The sequence below is a fragment of the Melozone crissalis genome, unplaced genomic scaffold, assembly GCF_028551555.1.
Source record: "Melozone crissalis strain CALT ecotype California unplaced genomic scaffold, PUWL_Pcris_2 ptg000018l_1, whole genome shotgun sequence".
Classification (NCBI taxonomy): Eukaryota; Metazoa; Chordata; class Aves; order Passeriformes; family Passerellidae; genus Melozone; species Melozone crissalis.
In genome coordinates this window covers 5,590,803-5,607,915 of record NW_026535796.1, presented here as the reverse complement: position 1 = coordinate 5,607,915, position 17,113 = coordinate 5,590,803, and the positions used below count along the sequence as shown (strand labels likewise).

The following is a 17,113-nucleotide window of genomic DNA, read 5'->3' as shown; positions in this document are numbered from 1 at the left end:
CGCTGCTGCCGCTGCCGCCGCCGGGCGGGAGGAGGCGGCGGCCGAGGGAGTGTCTGGGGCGCCCGGCCCGCCTCGCACTGACAGCGGGCGCGGGGCGGCGAGGGCTGGGCGGGCCTCCCCTCCCTGCCCGGCCCTGCCCCGGGCGCGGTGGGCGCTGCCGGCGCACGAACCGCCCCAGCCCGCCCATGGGAGCCCCGGCAGCCGCACACCTGCGGAGCCACAAACACAGGTGTCCCATGGAGCCGCTGGAAACCCGGCAGCGGGAACGCCTCACACCGGGAGCGGGTGCTCCCCGGGCCCGGGAAGCATCGCCCGGCAGGACGAGCCTGTGGCAGCCCGAACCCGCCCGATGCGCTCCAGCCTCCATTGCGCTGGTTCAATGCAATATTGACATTTTTACCGTGTAATCACACCCCACCGCAGAGCGAGAATCCCCCCCGGCTGAGGGCCATGCCAAAGCCACGCATCACCCCACCCCCAAGCCAGCCCCATCCCACCTCCATCCCCAGCCAGGGATTGCTCACAGCTGTCGCTCCTTTGGCAGGTAAAATTGGCTCATACATTATTCACTGAAATTATCATTTCCTAAATAATGTCTGACCTTTCAGGCTGCGAGCAAGAGCAGGCAGTATTCTCTCCCACCCCTCCCTCCCATCCCCATTTCACTGCCCTTTCCCTTTTGTTTTGTTCTGTGAGAAATACCGAGCTGTTTCTAGTTGCAAGGGCGGTTTATACACATTAGTAAATCTTCAGAATGAAACTTTCCCTCAGTCTTTGTCTTTGTTTCCTTAATGGCAGCTATAAATTACCACTCTCCTTTCTCACTGGAGCATCAGGCTTCATTGCTTTTGAAATGATCAAAGTTATTCTCTTTTTGAATCCAATGAGAAGCAACCTTTTGTGTCTCCTGGTCGGTTTCAGTCTTAGGCAATCTCATCTATAAATACATAAAGCTGCTCATTAAACACTCCCAGGATTCTCCAGCCCTAAGCAATAAATGAATGAAGGGTTTCTCGAGAGTTTCCATGATCTCCTGAATAAACCTTCATACTTGGGGTGGGAACTGGCACACCTGCACATCTCTCATCCAGGGATATCACTCAGTGTCTCCATAAACAGCTCTCCCAAATGGACAGAGAACCCATCTCCCATCCAGGCACATGGCTTCAAACCCCCTCACAGAAAAGCTGCCACTCACTTCAGGCGCTGCCCAGTCCCCTCAATGAACTCGACCAGTACTAATTAAATTAACTTTCATCACAAGATTTGCAAAAGACAAAGTAAGAACACATATGAAGAGTGCAGCAGAAAAACCAGCAAGAGACACTGAAGAGTCCTGTGACCAAAATATCCAAAGCTTCCTGAGGCACCCTAAAAGCAAAGCATCTTTCTTACTTCTGTAAACTAAAACATAAAGGGAGACATAAATATTTGGGAATGCCTGAGTTAGATCAAAAGATCTCACTGCAGCTTGGAAAACAAACAGAACAATATCAAATTCATCTTAGCTAATGAAGCCATTTCTTACACATAAATCTCAAAGTGTTTTGTGAAGGATCCTGGCTATTATTTCACATATAACACACATTTGTTTATGATGAGGAATTGCCATTAAAATATCTCTTTAAAGACACAAACCAGACAAGCTCAGACCTCAACTCAGATGCCTTTCTGCAGCCTTTTTAACTATTTCTATTCACCCACAGAGTCACAGTGACAGATGACTGCTCTGGCCATGAAGACCTTTACTGGGAGAGAGAAGTTACAAAAATCCTCAAGATTTAACTTCAGCACTACATATGAGTAAAGGAAAACAACCACACCAGGGCAGCTGGACAGGAAGACAACCAAATAGGACTGTTGGGGGATTTTTTTCAGCAATTTTAAATAAAATCAAGTAACAAAGTTCCAGGGAAAATAACTATTTCCATAGAGGTAAGACCCCCAATTCCCCTCTGCTCTCATTTTCACCATCACATGCAGCTGCCCCACACTGACTGATGAGACTAAGCTACCACAGAGCAGCTGGATATAAAATCTGCTTCAGGAACTGCACACCTCATGTCCTGAGGAGAGATGAATACTTTTGTCTGCAAATTTGGCTTAAAAACTGCTTTATGTTTCATAATCCTTGTTAAATTTCATTATTTAATGATGACCAAACAATACCTGAAGACATGCAGATTGCCATTTCATCTGCACTTCAATGAGAAGTAGCAACTCTGCTGGCCTGCATCATATTGACCCAAAACTGAGCATGATGAGTGCTTGTGACAGCAGCTGAAAACAACTGGGAGATGCCAGAATGGTAAAAGGAAAGTAGGATGCTGACAAGTGAGGAAATATTCCCAAATATTTAATTGCTCCAAAGCACACACAAAATGTCTCAGAGTTGTAGTTTCAAGCCTTGCTCATCTCCAGGTATGCACTGAGTTTTCAGAATTGTTTTTCTTTGAAATGTATCACTCAAATTTTTGCACTTCCCATCCTAGTGTCCCAGGCTTGCTGAATTCTGTGTAAAAATAACACATCTTCAGTAACCAGCAGGACTTGCACAGGACTCATCCGAGACAGAGGAAATTTGTGCATTCTCTGGTCACAAGGGGCATTAAAAACCCCTCCCATGTAATTTATATGCCTTGTCCAAGTCTTTTTATGCCATTTGTAGAAAAACATTCCCCAAACAAACATCAGATCCACCAGTGACATTTTAAATGTTGCAGGATCTGCATCTTAACGTGCCACAGTCAGTGAAGAATAGCTCCTGTTTATTGCAGAACTGAACACAGCATGGCCTATTAATACACACACATTTCTGAGTTAATAGGGGAAAAAAAGAGACATTTTGTCACGTGAAATAACTTCTAGACATTTGTATTTCCTTGTGAGAACTTTCCAAGTCATTGCTACAACAAACGGTAACATTTTGGACCAGAGCAGTCAGTGAACAGCCCCTGCAGTTGCACAACACACTCAGGCCACCAAGGCCCTGCTCTTGGTGTTGCTTTTCCTTGGAGGAAATGTGAAAAACCTGAAGCCAGCACCTGAGGTGAGGTGAATGAAGCTGCATTTAGCTCAGCCCCACGTCCATCCCTGCAGAGGGTCAGGAGCAGCAGGTCCATGCCAGCCCAGGGAACAGAGCTCTGGTGTCTCTCACAGGCCCAGCACACGCACGGCAGGTACCAAATCCACAAATGCACCCCAAAACCTGCCCAAGGATGAGGCCAGAGCATGGCTCAGGCCAAGCTCACCCTCTGGCATCCCCCAGGATCACCCCCAGCTCAGGGAGGATCCATGCCTTCCCCCAAGAGGGATATTGATATTTTTATTTGTTATTTCCCTTTGCTTACAAAAAGCCTCCACCACAGACCAGGTGCAAAACCACCCCAGGGGTGTGAGAGGTGAAGCACCAGAGATACCTCCAGATGAATGATCCAACTCCTTCCTTCTGTCTTCCCTGGTGGGACAGAGCATTCAGAGATGGCCTCATGTGGTTTGAAAAGGAATGGCAGCACATCTGAGGGTGTGTGTGCTCGCAGACCCTCCCAAGGTCTGTGTGGTCCCTTTGCCTTCCCCTTGTCCCCATTCCCTGACTCTCTCTCCTCCACTGCTGGCAGTCTGACAGACAGGGATGGCCTCTGCAGCTGGGAGGGAGCAGCTGTAGCTGGACAGATCAGACACCAAACTGTACAGCAAAGATCTCCTGAAATGAGCCACTAAAATGTCCCACAGACCTGCAGCCAGGCAATGAGCCAGGTGATCAGCCAAATTATACCAGGCTTTTTGAAAATAGCACATTAATGCTATTTTTTTCATGTTAGAAGACAAATTTTATTGCAATTCAGCAAATGAGCTACACCTGTAAAACCTCTTTGTATATCCAATTCACATTTAATGTCCAATGGATTGAAATGTCACAGGAAAAATAAAAAAAAAGGAAAACAGTACCTGGTTTTGTCATTATAATGTAAACTTCAACACGGCCCTTAAAAATAACAAGCCAGTGATTTCCCCATGTAGTAAAATATATAGTTTATAAGGTATTGATGTTTTATCTTAGTTTAACAGCCAATCTCTAGGTATAAAATAAAGAGCTACAAAGATGTGAAGTACGTGAACAATTTCTTCAAGTATTTTCAAGTATCCTATAGTCTCCTCACTACAGACAGAATTCATTTGACAATATACAGAAAATGTTAAATCTGAATAGTTTCACTGCAGAAATCTTAACATATTCATGAATTTAAAACACATAAAAAGTATGGGTCATCCAGCTACTAAGTCTCATTGAACAGTTTGAAAAATACTCTTTGTAATGGAAAAAGTTGTGGAACAGTCTCCAGTTCATGAATACGTTTTCAGCTACAGAATATCAGGTGGTTAAAGTTTATGGCAGGTAAAGGCTTTTTTTTTCTTTTGTATAAACTTACCATCATAGTATTTAATTCCATTTAAACCAAACTTTGTTAATTTGCATTTTCTTTTTGTATAAAGTATCATTGTAGCATTAACCAAAGAAGGCTAAATAATTGATAGGTGATAGCCAAATTTTTCCTCTCAAATCAGGTATGATGAGCCTGTAAACATGTCTGGCTAGTTTAGCACTATGTACTTACTGCATGATGAACGGCTTACTTTTTTATCACTGCATTTCTCTCTTTAGAATGAATGTGTGCTGTTAAAAAGTTTATCTTTTCTCATTAACTGTTACCAAAAAATCCCCTATGAACAACAGAACAGCACAGCCACACTAACTGTGCCTACCAAACCTGCCCCCTTATTTTGGAAAAATAACAAGAAAAAAAGTTAAAACCGCATTACTCTGAACAAAGGGAGAAGGATTTTACAAAGCTCTCGATAAAAAGGTGCTGATTACACTCTTTGTTCCATAAAGTTCAGCAGACTGGCATGGCAGGAGCAAATGCTGGATCCTGACCTTATCCTGTGGGACTGCTGCTAGATCAGCTATGAGAGAAAGGGGTGGGTTTGAGGTGGGATTGTGGCTGCTCCTACAGCCTGGGCTGTTCTTACACATGGAATCTCTTCCCAAAATCCTGGCACAGGATTTAATATCTTGTATTTAATACCTTGCTCTTCCTTGGTTGCCTTTGGAGCTAACAAAACCAGCTTTGGTTCTGCTGCATCTCAGAACCTTCCACTGCTCCGCCAGTGGAGCAAATCCCTGCAGCCTTGGAAGGGCACAGCAGAAAGTGCTTTGAACCCCAACAGGATCAAGCACAGGATCCCTGTGAGAGAAAGAGGAAGGTCTATCTCAAACTGGTTTTTGCTGTGAGAATAAAGTAATCTAAGAGCTGGAAGAGGATCTTTGTGTCTTCCCTTTGCACTGGACAGCCAGAACTCAGGGCGCTCTCACTGATGGGCAGCACCATCCCCATGGGCCAGCCAAGGAGCTCACCCCTGGCAATCACCAAATCCCAGCCTCTGCCCATCCCAGCCACCTCAAACTCTTCTAATGAGGGCAAAACAATCCACATCAAAACAGCCATTGGGCCAATGGTATCATGTCTCACTAGGTAAACTTGTGTGAGGAAGGAAAAAAAAAAGATAAAAAAAGAACCTTAGTTCAGGGTAATTACCACATGCAGATAAAATTAATCCACCCTTAATCCTATGAGATATATGGTTTTAACAGGATCAACTCAAGTGTTAAGGTGAAACTATGGAATCTTCCTTTCTTACTTAATATTCCCTGTGAAATACACAGGCCTAGTAAAGTCATTTTCAAGACAGCTGAAACAAAAACAACAAAAGAAAACAAATGAACAAAAAAACCCCCAAAATAAAACAAAAAAAAATTGCTATTATTAATGCACAAACAATTTAGGGCAGGTGTAAAAAGACTATCCTAACATATTAAGTTGAATATACGAAATTCTTAGAATGCAGTAAAACTGTTTTTTTATTTTTGCCCTTCAAAAGCAGGAAGGAAAATTTTGAAAGCACCAAGAAAACCAACTCTGCACACACAGAGAATACTCCTGTGAAATGATCCTGTAAGCTGTGAAAGAATTTGCACCCACCCCATGTGAGGAGTGGCTCAGACATTGCCCTCACATCTTCCTAATGCTACTGTGAAAGCAAAGAAGAATCTTGCTCTGATAAGTAGTGACAAAGGAACTTCTCAGTTTAATAATGAAATAAATAGGACAAAATTAAAAATAGTCAAAAATTTAATACATGTGCTATACTCATAAATTATGGAAATAAAACTATCACAAGATGTGACTAAGCTGTAGGTAAAGTAAAAGTGCTACAACATTGTATGAACCAAAAAACTCGGATTCTGCTTCTCCAAAGAGAGACAATACTGAGATAAGTTTATACAGTGGAGACCTCTTAAATACACAGCCCTGAACTTCTGTACAGTAATTTGTGATGCTGATAAATCAGCCTGTTCTTAAGTCACATATTCATTTCAAAGAGATTTTTATCAGAGGATTCAAATGAACAGAGATGCCTTTAGGCATTTGCCAAGTTCCAGATCTCCAATAAATTAGGCTTTCAAAATGTTTGTGTTTCATAGCAGAAATGGCCTAAACTTTCTTTGCTAAAAACAAAAGCATCCCAAATGAAGCAGACTGTGAGAATGGGATCCAAGACATATGCACTCAAAAGGAAAAGAAAAAACCTTAATACCACTGTCCTTTCAGAAACATTAAGAAATCCTTTTAGTTGTTAGTAAGGTATACTGTTATTACTTCAGATGGGGCATAAAGATTTTTATTTAGTCATCTGGCATCTGGGGAACTCATGTCCCTCTTTATGAGCAGTTAAGAGAATTACCAGCAGCCAGCATATACCAAGCTTCAAAAGGCTGGTTTAAGTGGAAATGTTCTTGTGTTATGAACAATTATTCCAGGTTTCTCATTTAAGTGGGCTACACTGTAAATTCTGAATTGCAACATAATATAGCCAGTTGTATCATAGAAGATTTTTTTTTAAAGACAAACTTACAAAACACAATGATAGGTTAAATAAATAAAAAACATCAGTTAAAAAACAGACTTAATTTCTTCTTCTGTGCAATTACGTACCAATATGAAAAATATTACTTTGATCTCTGGACATTTCACGGTTCAGTCTCCTGGATTTCACTAAAAATAATACTGACAACAAAAATAAAGGAAAAAAATAATTGTTGACAAATCAGTGCTTTGGAGCTATTAAAAGCACAGATCAAATCTGTAGTTCCCTTGCAGCAGAACATGACCCAACACCTTAAAAATCAAACATTGGTAATAATGTTAATATATAAAATATTAGTTTAAAAACTATAGAATGACCTTCTCAGCAGAAATGGAGTGTATACACTGGGGTCTATGACATACAGCATATCTGAAGGCAAGTTCACAGAATGCTGAAAGGCTCACTGCACGTTTTCTATGGCAAGGAAATACTGCAGCTTTAAAATAAGCTGCACAATACTCATCTCTATCTCTTTCACATGAAAGTGTGTAAAAAGCAAATCAGCAAATAAACTCTAAAATAGATTTATACCAAAATCCTCTTTTTTACATTGAGTTTACAGCTTCTATCCATTTGCCTGTACTATTTCTGGAGTTTCCTTCAAGAAAAGTCAGAGTTGCATTTCTGGGCCATGAACAAGTTCACGATACAATGTACTGGCAAGACAGAACTTTTGCATACTAACGAGATTCACTCCTTGTTGCTTTTTGTTGTGTGTGTAAAGACAGTTTTTCCTGTGGGACAGGAGGTCAGATGTCGATTCCTTTGACCAGAGATGCCTCCAGGGTGATGTTGAACTCCTGCAGGGTCTGCAGCACCCGAATCAAAGAATTCACCAGCGTGTGATCCTTAATCAGGGCCATGTCCTCATACATCTGGGCTGTAATGGGGCAGTCTGCAAGCAGGGCGATCCAGTGGTGCAAAAGGTGGTCTCTGACAAGGGCCCAGTGGGCAGTTTGGGAATAAAAATAAAGCCAAGTTAATTTCACATCTGCACAGACATCATTTTTATTCTTTGCTTTAAGCAGACCTACCATGCTCTCCAATTCTCTTTATGAGACAGGAAGTGGGGAGTAACTGCCCCACGTGCAACCTCTTTTCATTTCATTAAAATATCACTAACAGCAACAATTATAAAGAAGTTTTTTTGTACCTGGCTCCAAGACACACCAGCATCTGAAACTTGCCATCCTTCCCAATGTTCCTGGGGGTGTTGTTGATAGCAGTGATAAAGCGACAGAAATTCCTGGCCCTCGTTTGCCAGTTCTCCTCTGGGACCATCTCACTCTGCTCAAGGGTCTCATAGTATGTTTGTGCTTTTTCTTAAAAGAATGGTGGGAGATAATGAAGTTCCATCAGTGCATTTAGGAGAGAATTAAAACTGAAAGGCCTAGGATCAAAGCTCATCCATGAATTTCCTGAATCATTACTTTTAGGCATTGTTTTTTTTTCTGTTTGTTTCAGTCCTGTGTTCCCCCTGTATAAAACTGAGATTCCACTTCCTCCCCTCTGAACAGTGCTAAAGAGGTTCACCTATCTATTGAATTTGAGTGCAGTAAAATGATCATGTAAGGGGAACAGCAATGTTAAAGTAGCTACTCAAAATACAGAAACATTATTAAAAATAATTCCTTTTTTAAAAATGTGCATGTGAACTCAGTGGATTTATTTAGCTTTGTGTCAAGGGATCTAGACCATTGTGTGAAAAATACACGCTTATAACTCCTTTATTACAATGTCCAGTACATACAACAGCACTGGATCCATCTGCTGTGCTCTGAAAGACAACTAAACCTCTTACAAGCGTGATTTCTTGCTTTCACTGTGCTCAATTAACAACAAAGTTACCCCATGTCAATTCACCACCCTGTTTATGTGCCTCTTCCCCAGTAAGAAGGGTTGTTTTACACTGTTACTGCCAGAAGGACAAAGCCCAGTTGCTGCATTAAGTAAAGTCAGCTTTGGCAGAAGACAGAAGCGCTCTCTCTCTCTCATGTCAGCATGAGCAGGTAGGAGCTCTCATGGCCACTCAGCTGCTGAGATGCCTCCAACAAGTCTGCTCTTCACACCAGCTGAGACACAACAGCAGTGATAAGGAGCACAGCTGGATGTGTTTCAGACACAAACAGGCTCTGGGATGTCAGCCTCCCACTCACCTAGAAAGTCCCAAATGAAGACGTTCTTGAAGAGTCTCGGTGATTTAAATCCGTGCTGGAACACTTGCTCCAGAGCTGACACAAGTCCACTTTCTCCACACAGCAGCAGGGTCAGGCTGCCTCTCTGCCAGCACACACAGAAAGCACACACTCATCACCTCACCTTGGGACTCTGGGACACAAGTGTCCCACTAAGTTTTTAAATGAACAGATGCGTAAAGTTCAAATCTGCTGTCAAACAGTGACCCTGAACAGGATGGCCCAGTTCTCACAAGCCCTGAGCATTCAAAAATTGATTGACTTCTCTAAGAATGAGGCTGAGGAAAGCATTGTCAGGGCCTCCCCATCATCATCATCAAACAAAGCCTCAAACAGGCCAAGATAATGAGCAGGTTTTACCTACAATAATTATCACTAAAGAAAATTAGGAAAATTTTCCTCTTTTTTTAAGTAACAGATCACAGACCCAGTGTAGCATGTGCCTCTTTTCAACAAAAATATTTAATGCTCAGTAAAAAACAAAGTCCTGCTTCAGCACATGATGGTAAATTCTATTCTGCAAAACCAGTGCATGACCACTTGAGATTATTACCAATGTGATCACTGACTAGAATTACACTGGATATGAATCTGTCAGGCCATAATGAATTTAGAAGTCAGGTGTTACAGGAATGTAAGAAAATCCTGACTGCCAAGAGCCATCCATCCAGACCCAGCACTGCTCTACACCTCTCTGGCTCACAAGGGCTGGACAGGGGCAAGATACTTAAGTTTGTTTCATAAAATCACTGCTGTGTCAGCTGATCACATGTGTAATGCAAAAGAGTCTTGAAGAGCCCTTCTGCTTCACTTTCTTGGGGACGTGGGTGTTTTAGGGGTGCCCTTTGTTTCTTTCCCTTTTTTTTAAAATGGCCCATGGGTTTTTGTGTTTTAAGTAGCAAGATAATGCAAAACAGACATTAAAAACCTACTTAGAACTCAATGCAGATGCAAAATATCCGTTAATTCAGAACAAACTAAACAGTAAGCAGTGCTCTTGACAGTGTATGGATAGAATCCTTGGTGGAATTTGACTAACAGCACAATTTCCAATACCAGAATGTTAACATTCAATTTAACAGAATGCTCCACTTAGCAGCAACACATAGGTATTTGAGGCTGTGCTACCTCAGTATCTCATTTTTGCTGCACTTCAGGAATTCCCAAGCACATGGCTGTTCATTCAGTTTAGTAACTTCTACTACATATTCTCTCATGTTTACTATTCAGAGTTTTAGGACAGGAGTGCCATTACACAGACAACAATCTCTCACCTCCTTCTCTGGCTTGTGGAAATGCTTGACAATACCATTAACAGCTTCACCAATAGCTTCTTGTATCTGACCAGTATTTAACTCTGCAAAACACAAAAATATTTCCAGTTACAGCTTCAGAAATTGTACCTTGTGTGTACAGCACAAAGCACAGCAGAGGAGCACAAATATAATTCCTTCTGTTAAGGAAACAGTGCTGGGCTGTGGGTAATGGAAACCCAACTCTACATTTATTTATTGTTGAGGAGGTAGGAATGGAGATGGTTTGGTTTTATATTGAAGTTAACACTGTGGTGTTTCAAAACACCCACAGTAGAAAGGGTTTTCACACGTTATGTGAATGGTCAGACCAGGACCCAAAGCTAAGAAAAAGAGCAGTGCTTTGTTTGGGACTGACAAATCTGGGCATCCTGGAAATACCTCCTGTGGTAGCTTCCCTGCAAACCCAAGTATGGTTGGGAACAAAGTAAGCACCTGATTTATCAGAAATAAGACAACCACAGAACACTGACCTCAAGAGCAAACAAAGAAGTCTGTGAATAGAAACCACTAGCAAGATTCTTCATCCATGAAGGACAGACAGAGAAAAGGCAGCAAATTTCTACCTTCCTCTGTAGCATCCATGCCACAGGTGAAGGACAACAAAAAAAAACCAGGAGCACAGGCACATCTGCTACCCTTTCAGATTTCAAAAGTTAAGTAGACAGAACAGGATGCCCAGGATTGTAATTTGGAAGTTAGTTGGAGTTCAAGCAGGACACTGGGCTGAGTTTCAGAGGCTCTCCCCAAACTCCAGTTGTGTTTGCAAGCCCTCAGGTGATGATGCAGAACAGGACAAGACAGGACAAGCCCCAGCACTCACTTGGCTTGTTGTTTGGTGAGATAGTGACAAATCTCCTGATCATGCTTGGAGACTGCTGCAGGGGAGGGGTCCGGCACTGCCGCTCGTCGGCCTCCGTGTGGGAAGTCAGCAGCTCTCCCACCAGGATCCTCTCCAAGCTGCCATCATCCATCCCCTTCCCCAGCCACCTTCCACAGGGAAACCTAACAACACCAGGGAGATAAATGCATCAATCCAGATTCAATTCCATGCCAAAGACTTTCAGCTGCTGTTGCCTAAAGCCCAAATCCTGCTAGCATAGTTATTAGAAAGACTTCATTCACCCAGCACCAAGTAATAAAGTCTTGGCTTTGGCTTTTGCCAGCACAGGCAGCAAAAGTCAAACAGCTTTTCAGTTCCAAGTTTGTGCTGAGTGTTGCAGTAGATGATCCATCCACAAAGCAGATTTTGCCTGAGTCCCACAAATAGCATGATTTGAGGAAAAATGGGTAAGAGGGGAAATCCTACAACATCCCATGGATGGGTGAAGAAATGCACTGAATATGTTACATAGCAAGCCAGGTGTAAAAGAACCCCACAGCCCAAACATATGCTTAAATGCCAGAACACCAGTACTTCTACTGAATTGGGGTATTAAATCAGACACTAGAAAGCACACATGCTCATTTGCTCATTATCACTTCTTCTGAACCAATGTTGATGGCAGTTTAATCAGCTTAATTAGAAAACTGAACAGCATCCAAAAACAGAATCTTTCCTCTTCATTTAATTACAAATGAACTGGCATGGAGAGCTGAGTGGACTTGCCCACCAATTTGACATCAACATGAGCCTGACAGTTTCCCTAAACAAAGGACAGGGCATCAAACTATGCTGTATCTAACACAAATAAATTTAATTCTCACTCTAAGTTTCATTCCTTTACTCTCCCCATGTAAACACAGGTTTCTAACACTCATAAGGCCTTGTGTTCCAGCTTGTGTCCAAAGGTGTCTCTGTAACACCTGGAGTCCCCAGTCCTAATATAAAATATCACCTATATTTGGTAAGCAGCAAGCCCTGACTTGCTGTTTCTTCCTTGGGCTCAAGGCAGATTATTTCTAAGCTGCACAACAGTCAACTCATCCTCTCCCCCAACAGTCTGATATGAGACATGAGCATCTGCAAACTGCAAACCCTGTTTGAATTCAGAAGAACCAGGATTTGTTTAATGCCAGAAGCCAAACAATCTTTCTGTGCCTTCAGGTCGAGGCAGCTGTAGACACAGAGTCCCAGGAGATCAGACCTTTCTAATCGAACAAGCCCTGCTGTGCCAGCTCCCTGCAGGAATTCTACTTACCCATATGAAATGTCAGGGTGATACTTACTTGTAAGTATGCCCTGTTATTTCATTTCTGACCATAACATATTCCACAAGCCACTTGGCATACAGCCCTGAATTATCATGTCCTATTTGCACTGTGGTCAGTTTTCCCAGGTTCTGGCACTGTAAACAAAACAAAGAGTTTGTCAGAGGAAACTGAAAAAGAAAGCAGCATGTTGGGGGAATAAACTATTAGGGAAGGTGCTCAGACAGAAACTCAGCAATGTGGTTCCTGTTTCTGACTGCATGGTTGGTTCTGGGATTTTTAGTGGTAGGCTGCTTTACTTGGTTTTGTTTGCTTGTTTTGTTAAATACTGTTTTGATCTGCACAGAGCAATCAGCTGAACTAGATTTTTCAATTCAATTTCACCCAATGAACACAACACACATGCAGAAATCAGAGCAGAATCACTTCTTTGTTTTCCAACAGAAGAGGATATGACACCTCCCACAGCTGTAACATAAAGACAGTCTTGTCTATCCCTTGCACTAAGGAATTGTCAGTCATTTTACTCTGCATGTTATTAAATATAGGTTAAATGTGCTATGCAAAGACCCAAACTATCTGTGACAAGCCACAAAGATATTCCATATTCATTCCACAGGTTAAGGACAATACAGAAAACATCACTGGACCAGGAGCACAGACACATCTGCCACCCTTTCAGATTTCAAGGTGCTACAGCAAGGGGAGAATTTAAAACAGAACACTCCAATCAGGCTTTGTATCAAGTAACACAAACCTCAAAAGTCATTTCTAATATGTTCCTGGGAATCTGCAGGACTCCTGTTTCACCCAGCTCCCCCGAAATACAGATCCAAGGATTGGCTGTGAACATTGAGCCACCGAGTTTCTTGCTGGGAACAATCAAGATATGGTATGGTATCACTGCAAACGCAAAAGAAAGAACACTTCAAAAATGAAGAAGAATAATTATGTAACCTCTTTAGTCAAGAGAGGAGCAAAAGATAAGCCATAAAACAGCACTGCAGCACCATGAAATTAAAAGAACATCAGAGATCCCAGTTAATCATGCTGACACTTGCACACTAAGCACTGACTGAAAATGGGCAAGTGCACACATACACAGCAGCCACTAAGAAGCAGAGCTGACAGCAGAACAGTGTCAAGTGAAGAAATAAATTTGGAAGGAATAATGCCTTCTTATGAGTGTAATCCCTTTTTATTTACCAACCTCACAACATGGCACAAAGACTTACTTATCCTCAGCTTAGTGACAAGGAAGCAAAGACATGATATTCCTGTACCCAGGAGTGCACTGTACACCTCCCCCAGGCCCACTCAGGTTCTAACTGCAGGCTTTCTTCACAGGCATGGATGGCAGCAGCATTCACTGCCATGGCTGAACAAATCCAGTGAAAATACAGCATAATGCTGCACATTTCTCTCTGCCATGTCACTCTTAGTTATGTTAACTTTAGGACTTATCAATCTCTCAAAGAACAAGCAATTTTTTTCCCTTCTAAACAGCACCACACATATGCTCAAGTGCTTTCTGGTCCCCTGGTTTACCTGTGAGTGATTCCATCCTGAGCTGCAGTCCCTCCTCTGACTCTCAAGGCATATGCTCTTCCACCACCCAGCATCTCCTGCCCAGCCCTCTGATAACCAACCTTTTATAATAAAATCCAATTCTCTGAATGGTCACTGTGTTTCTTGGCTTTCTGCCCTTCTTTCATAGTGCATAAGCAGATTACAGTCAGGGCTTTTCAGATGTGGCATTTAATGCATTTCTCCCTGAGCATCTCCTCAGCTGTCAGTGCCCTCGAGAAAGCATTTGGTGGTTGGATTTTCTTAAAAGCCCAATGCTCACAGCATTTAAGAATGAATTAAAATGTTTCCCTTTTTATTTTCTGTGCTGATAGTCTTAAAGTAAGTGACAATTTAACTGCATCCAGCAGACCAGATTTTCACATTATCCCAAACTTGCCTGCAGACCAAAAGCTGTTTTGCTTGGATGTCTGTTTGCTTTGTCTTTCATACACACAAGTGTGAATCACAACACAGCACCAAGGGTAGCCTTTCACATATCCCACCCCCAATTTCATAAGCCTTGCTAAAGTCTTTCCTTATTTTGCCTTCCCAGTGATGTCCTGTGGCAGCAGGCATACAAATCTTTGAGAATTCTGTAACACAGTTAAGTGTTATAGCTATCAACAATAGCCTGAAAGTTTCTCTAGGGTATCTCTTTAACAACCAGAAGAAAAAAAATTGTTGAGGAGTTCTGATGCAACCCTCAAAGGGCATTTCATTGTTACCCCAAACTCAGAGTCAGGCATGCAGCAAAGTAGCCGGAGCACAAAAAAGGCAAAAAGGACAGGTTTGTTTTCTTTTAATTCCCAGCATGCATTAATATTCTTGACAGTGAACATCCCATACTGTACTTATTTAGTATCATACAAACAAGCCCACCACAAAAATTTCAGCTGACAACTCACCTCTAACTAAAATTATTAGAGCTATGTACTTTACTAAGTTAGAAACAAGTGACAGGGACAGAAACTCCTGCCCACCAGAGAAGATCATGGAAACAGCAATACAGCACACACAGATGAATCCCAGGGGAAAAAAGCAGAACCATTACATTAGGGCATGTTGCTCAGAGCTATTTAGAATTTTGGACAAGGACTCAACCAAATCTAGAAATCAGAGCTGCAGAGAAAGCAAATACTTACAGATTGTTGTGAAAACATTGGTGAAGCAGAAGTAATCCACAGCATTGAATGACAGGAGATGATACAGGAACTGCTCCTTCTCATCATCGCAGCGGAGGAACGCGTAACGCTTGTAGAGCTTCCTGACAAAGCAAAACACATAATCTGTCACAGCAACAAGATGCTCCCAGAGAAATGTTTTCTACTGTGCACATTTATTAGGTACACTGTGAATAATGGGCAAGCAGTCACAAATGAGGAGTGATACTGGGAGAGCCAAGAGTTTTCAGTGTGCCAAGATACACTGAGTCTCTGCAAGGCTGACATGGCCAAAGTGAATCAGTCCAGCTCTCATTATCTTCCACCCCTCAAATGTAACATTTGGTTTAAGGGTCTTCTCCCATCCAAAAACACCCCAAGATGGAAAAAGGAATTTTGCACTTTCTTGAAAAATATTCTGACTTCTTTTGACCATGTAACATGACAGAACTGAAGAGAGTTCTCCTAAGTTACTTCTGAGTAGAAAGTGCCATGGGAGAGCTCTCCAGCACATGATGTATGACAGAAGAATGTTCTCAAAGGACATCAGGCAAAAACTGGGGCTATCTGGTTGTATTTGGCTATAAGTGATCACCCAGGACCTACAACAACCCGCACATTGATCCAGGGAATAGTTCAGTGTTGACAGTACACAGCTCCTGACATAACCAAACTGACAGGCAAAGGTGGCAACCAAGAAATAATACAAGTGCTGGGCATAATCATAAAAGAAGAGCATGCCAAAATATATCAAAATCCAACTGATGCTGCAGGAATATCTAAAAACCCTCCAGAATGCAGGAATTAGGCACTAGAAATGCTGACCCAGCTGTGGACAGGTTGTTCCTACCAGGAGGGCATCCTGACAACTCCCCTCGGTTTCAGGTATCAATTTACAAAAAAAGTCAGCAAGTCACAAGCAGAAACTTGAAAAACAAATCAATGATAGTCAACAAACAGGCATGTTCTCACTCACATAACAAACCTGACATTAGAGACTGACAGGAAATGTTCAATGAAAATAAAGAGACTGAGCCTTAAATTCACCTGACCTGACAGCAGCCACAAGAGTGGCAAAGCCACAAAAGTCTCACAAAGGTGGCCATGTCTGTGTTGCATTTGCACAATCTGAATCACATGTTTGACAGCCTGTCAGGGTATGTGCTGTCCTGTTTCTTCAAAAGACAAGGTTTCTCTGTTTCCCTGAGCACACAAAGATCTCAGGACATGTGATTTCTTCCTGCTCCCTTTGCAGACTAGAAAGAAACCAAACATGAAACATTTTCCTTATATTTGCTAACAAATGTCAAGTAAAGAGAATGGGATAATTAAAATACCTAACAGCTGCTTCCAAAGGAACAACACACAATCTTGTTAACTGTAAAATGGCAGAAGTTGCACCATTACTTTTAGTACCTCACTAAACTCGGCACTGCTTTCCCTAAGAACAAGTGGGGCACACTTTCAAACCACACTGCCTACAACAGCTCTCTAAGTAGGATATGTAAATATGCAGCATAAAGCACACAAGATTACAGAGAATTGATGTCATCCTGTACAAGTTGCTCCTTTGTTTGTCATTTTCATTTTAAACATATTTTTGCTGCAGTCTCCCTCTGTTCCAGAGAATCAGAATTTGCCTGATAAATGAAGAGAACACTGGCCAGTGTTAAAAGAGGTTTTTTCCTTCTTTTCCTTCTCTTTTGAGGGGGTACATGGAGTGTGGTGGTGTGTGGAA

The 17,113-nt window shown here is 42.1% G+C and overlaps 1 protein-coding gene across 4 annotated transcripts in view; it reads right to left on the bottom strand.

Moving 5' to 3' along the window:
• Positions 1–6,173: 6,173 nt before the first annotated feature.
• Positions 6,174–17,113, bottom strand: part of DENND5A (DENN domain containing 5A) — a 62,774-nt gene continuing 51,834 nt past the window's right edge. For all 4 annotated transcript variants that reach the window (XM_054275466.1, XM_054275468.1, XM_054275467.1 and 1 more), the window contains 8 exons: positions 15,358–15,479; positions 13,404–13,549; positions 12,665–12,783; positions 11,319–11,500; positions 10,457–10,539; positions 9,144–9,267; positions 8,141–8,309; positions 6,174–7,920 (listed from right to left, as the gene is read on the bottom strand). In XM_054275466.1, coding sequence (XP_054131441.1) covers positions 7,737–7,920; positions 8,141–8,309; positions 9,144–9,267; positions 10,457–10,539; positions 11,319–11,500; positions 12,665–12,783; positions 13,404–13,549; positions 15,358–15,479 — 1,129 coding nt within the window. In that variant the 3' untranslated portion in view covers positions 6,174–7,736. The remainder of the gene's footprint in view (positions 7,921–8,140; positions 8,310–9,143; positions 9,268–10,456; positions 10,540–11,318; positions 11,501–12,664; positions 12,784–13,403; positions 13,550–15,357; positions 15,480–17,113) is intronic.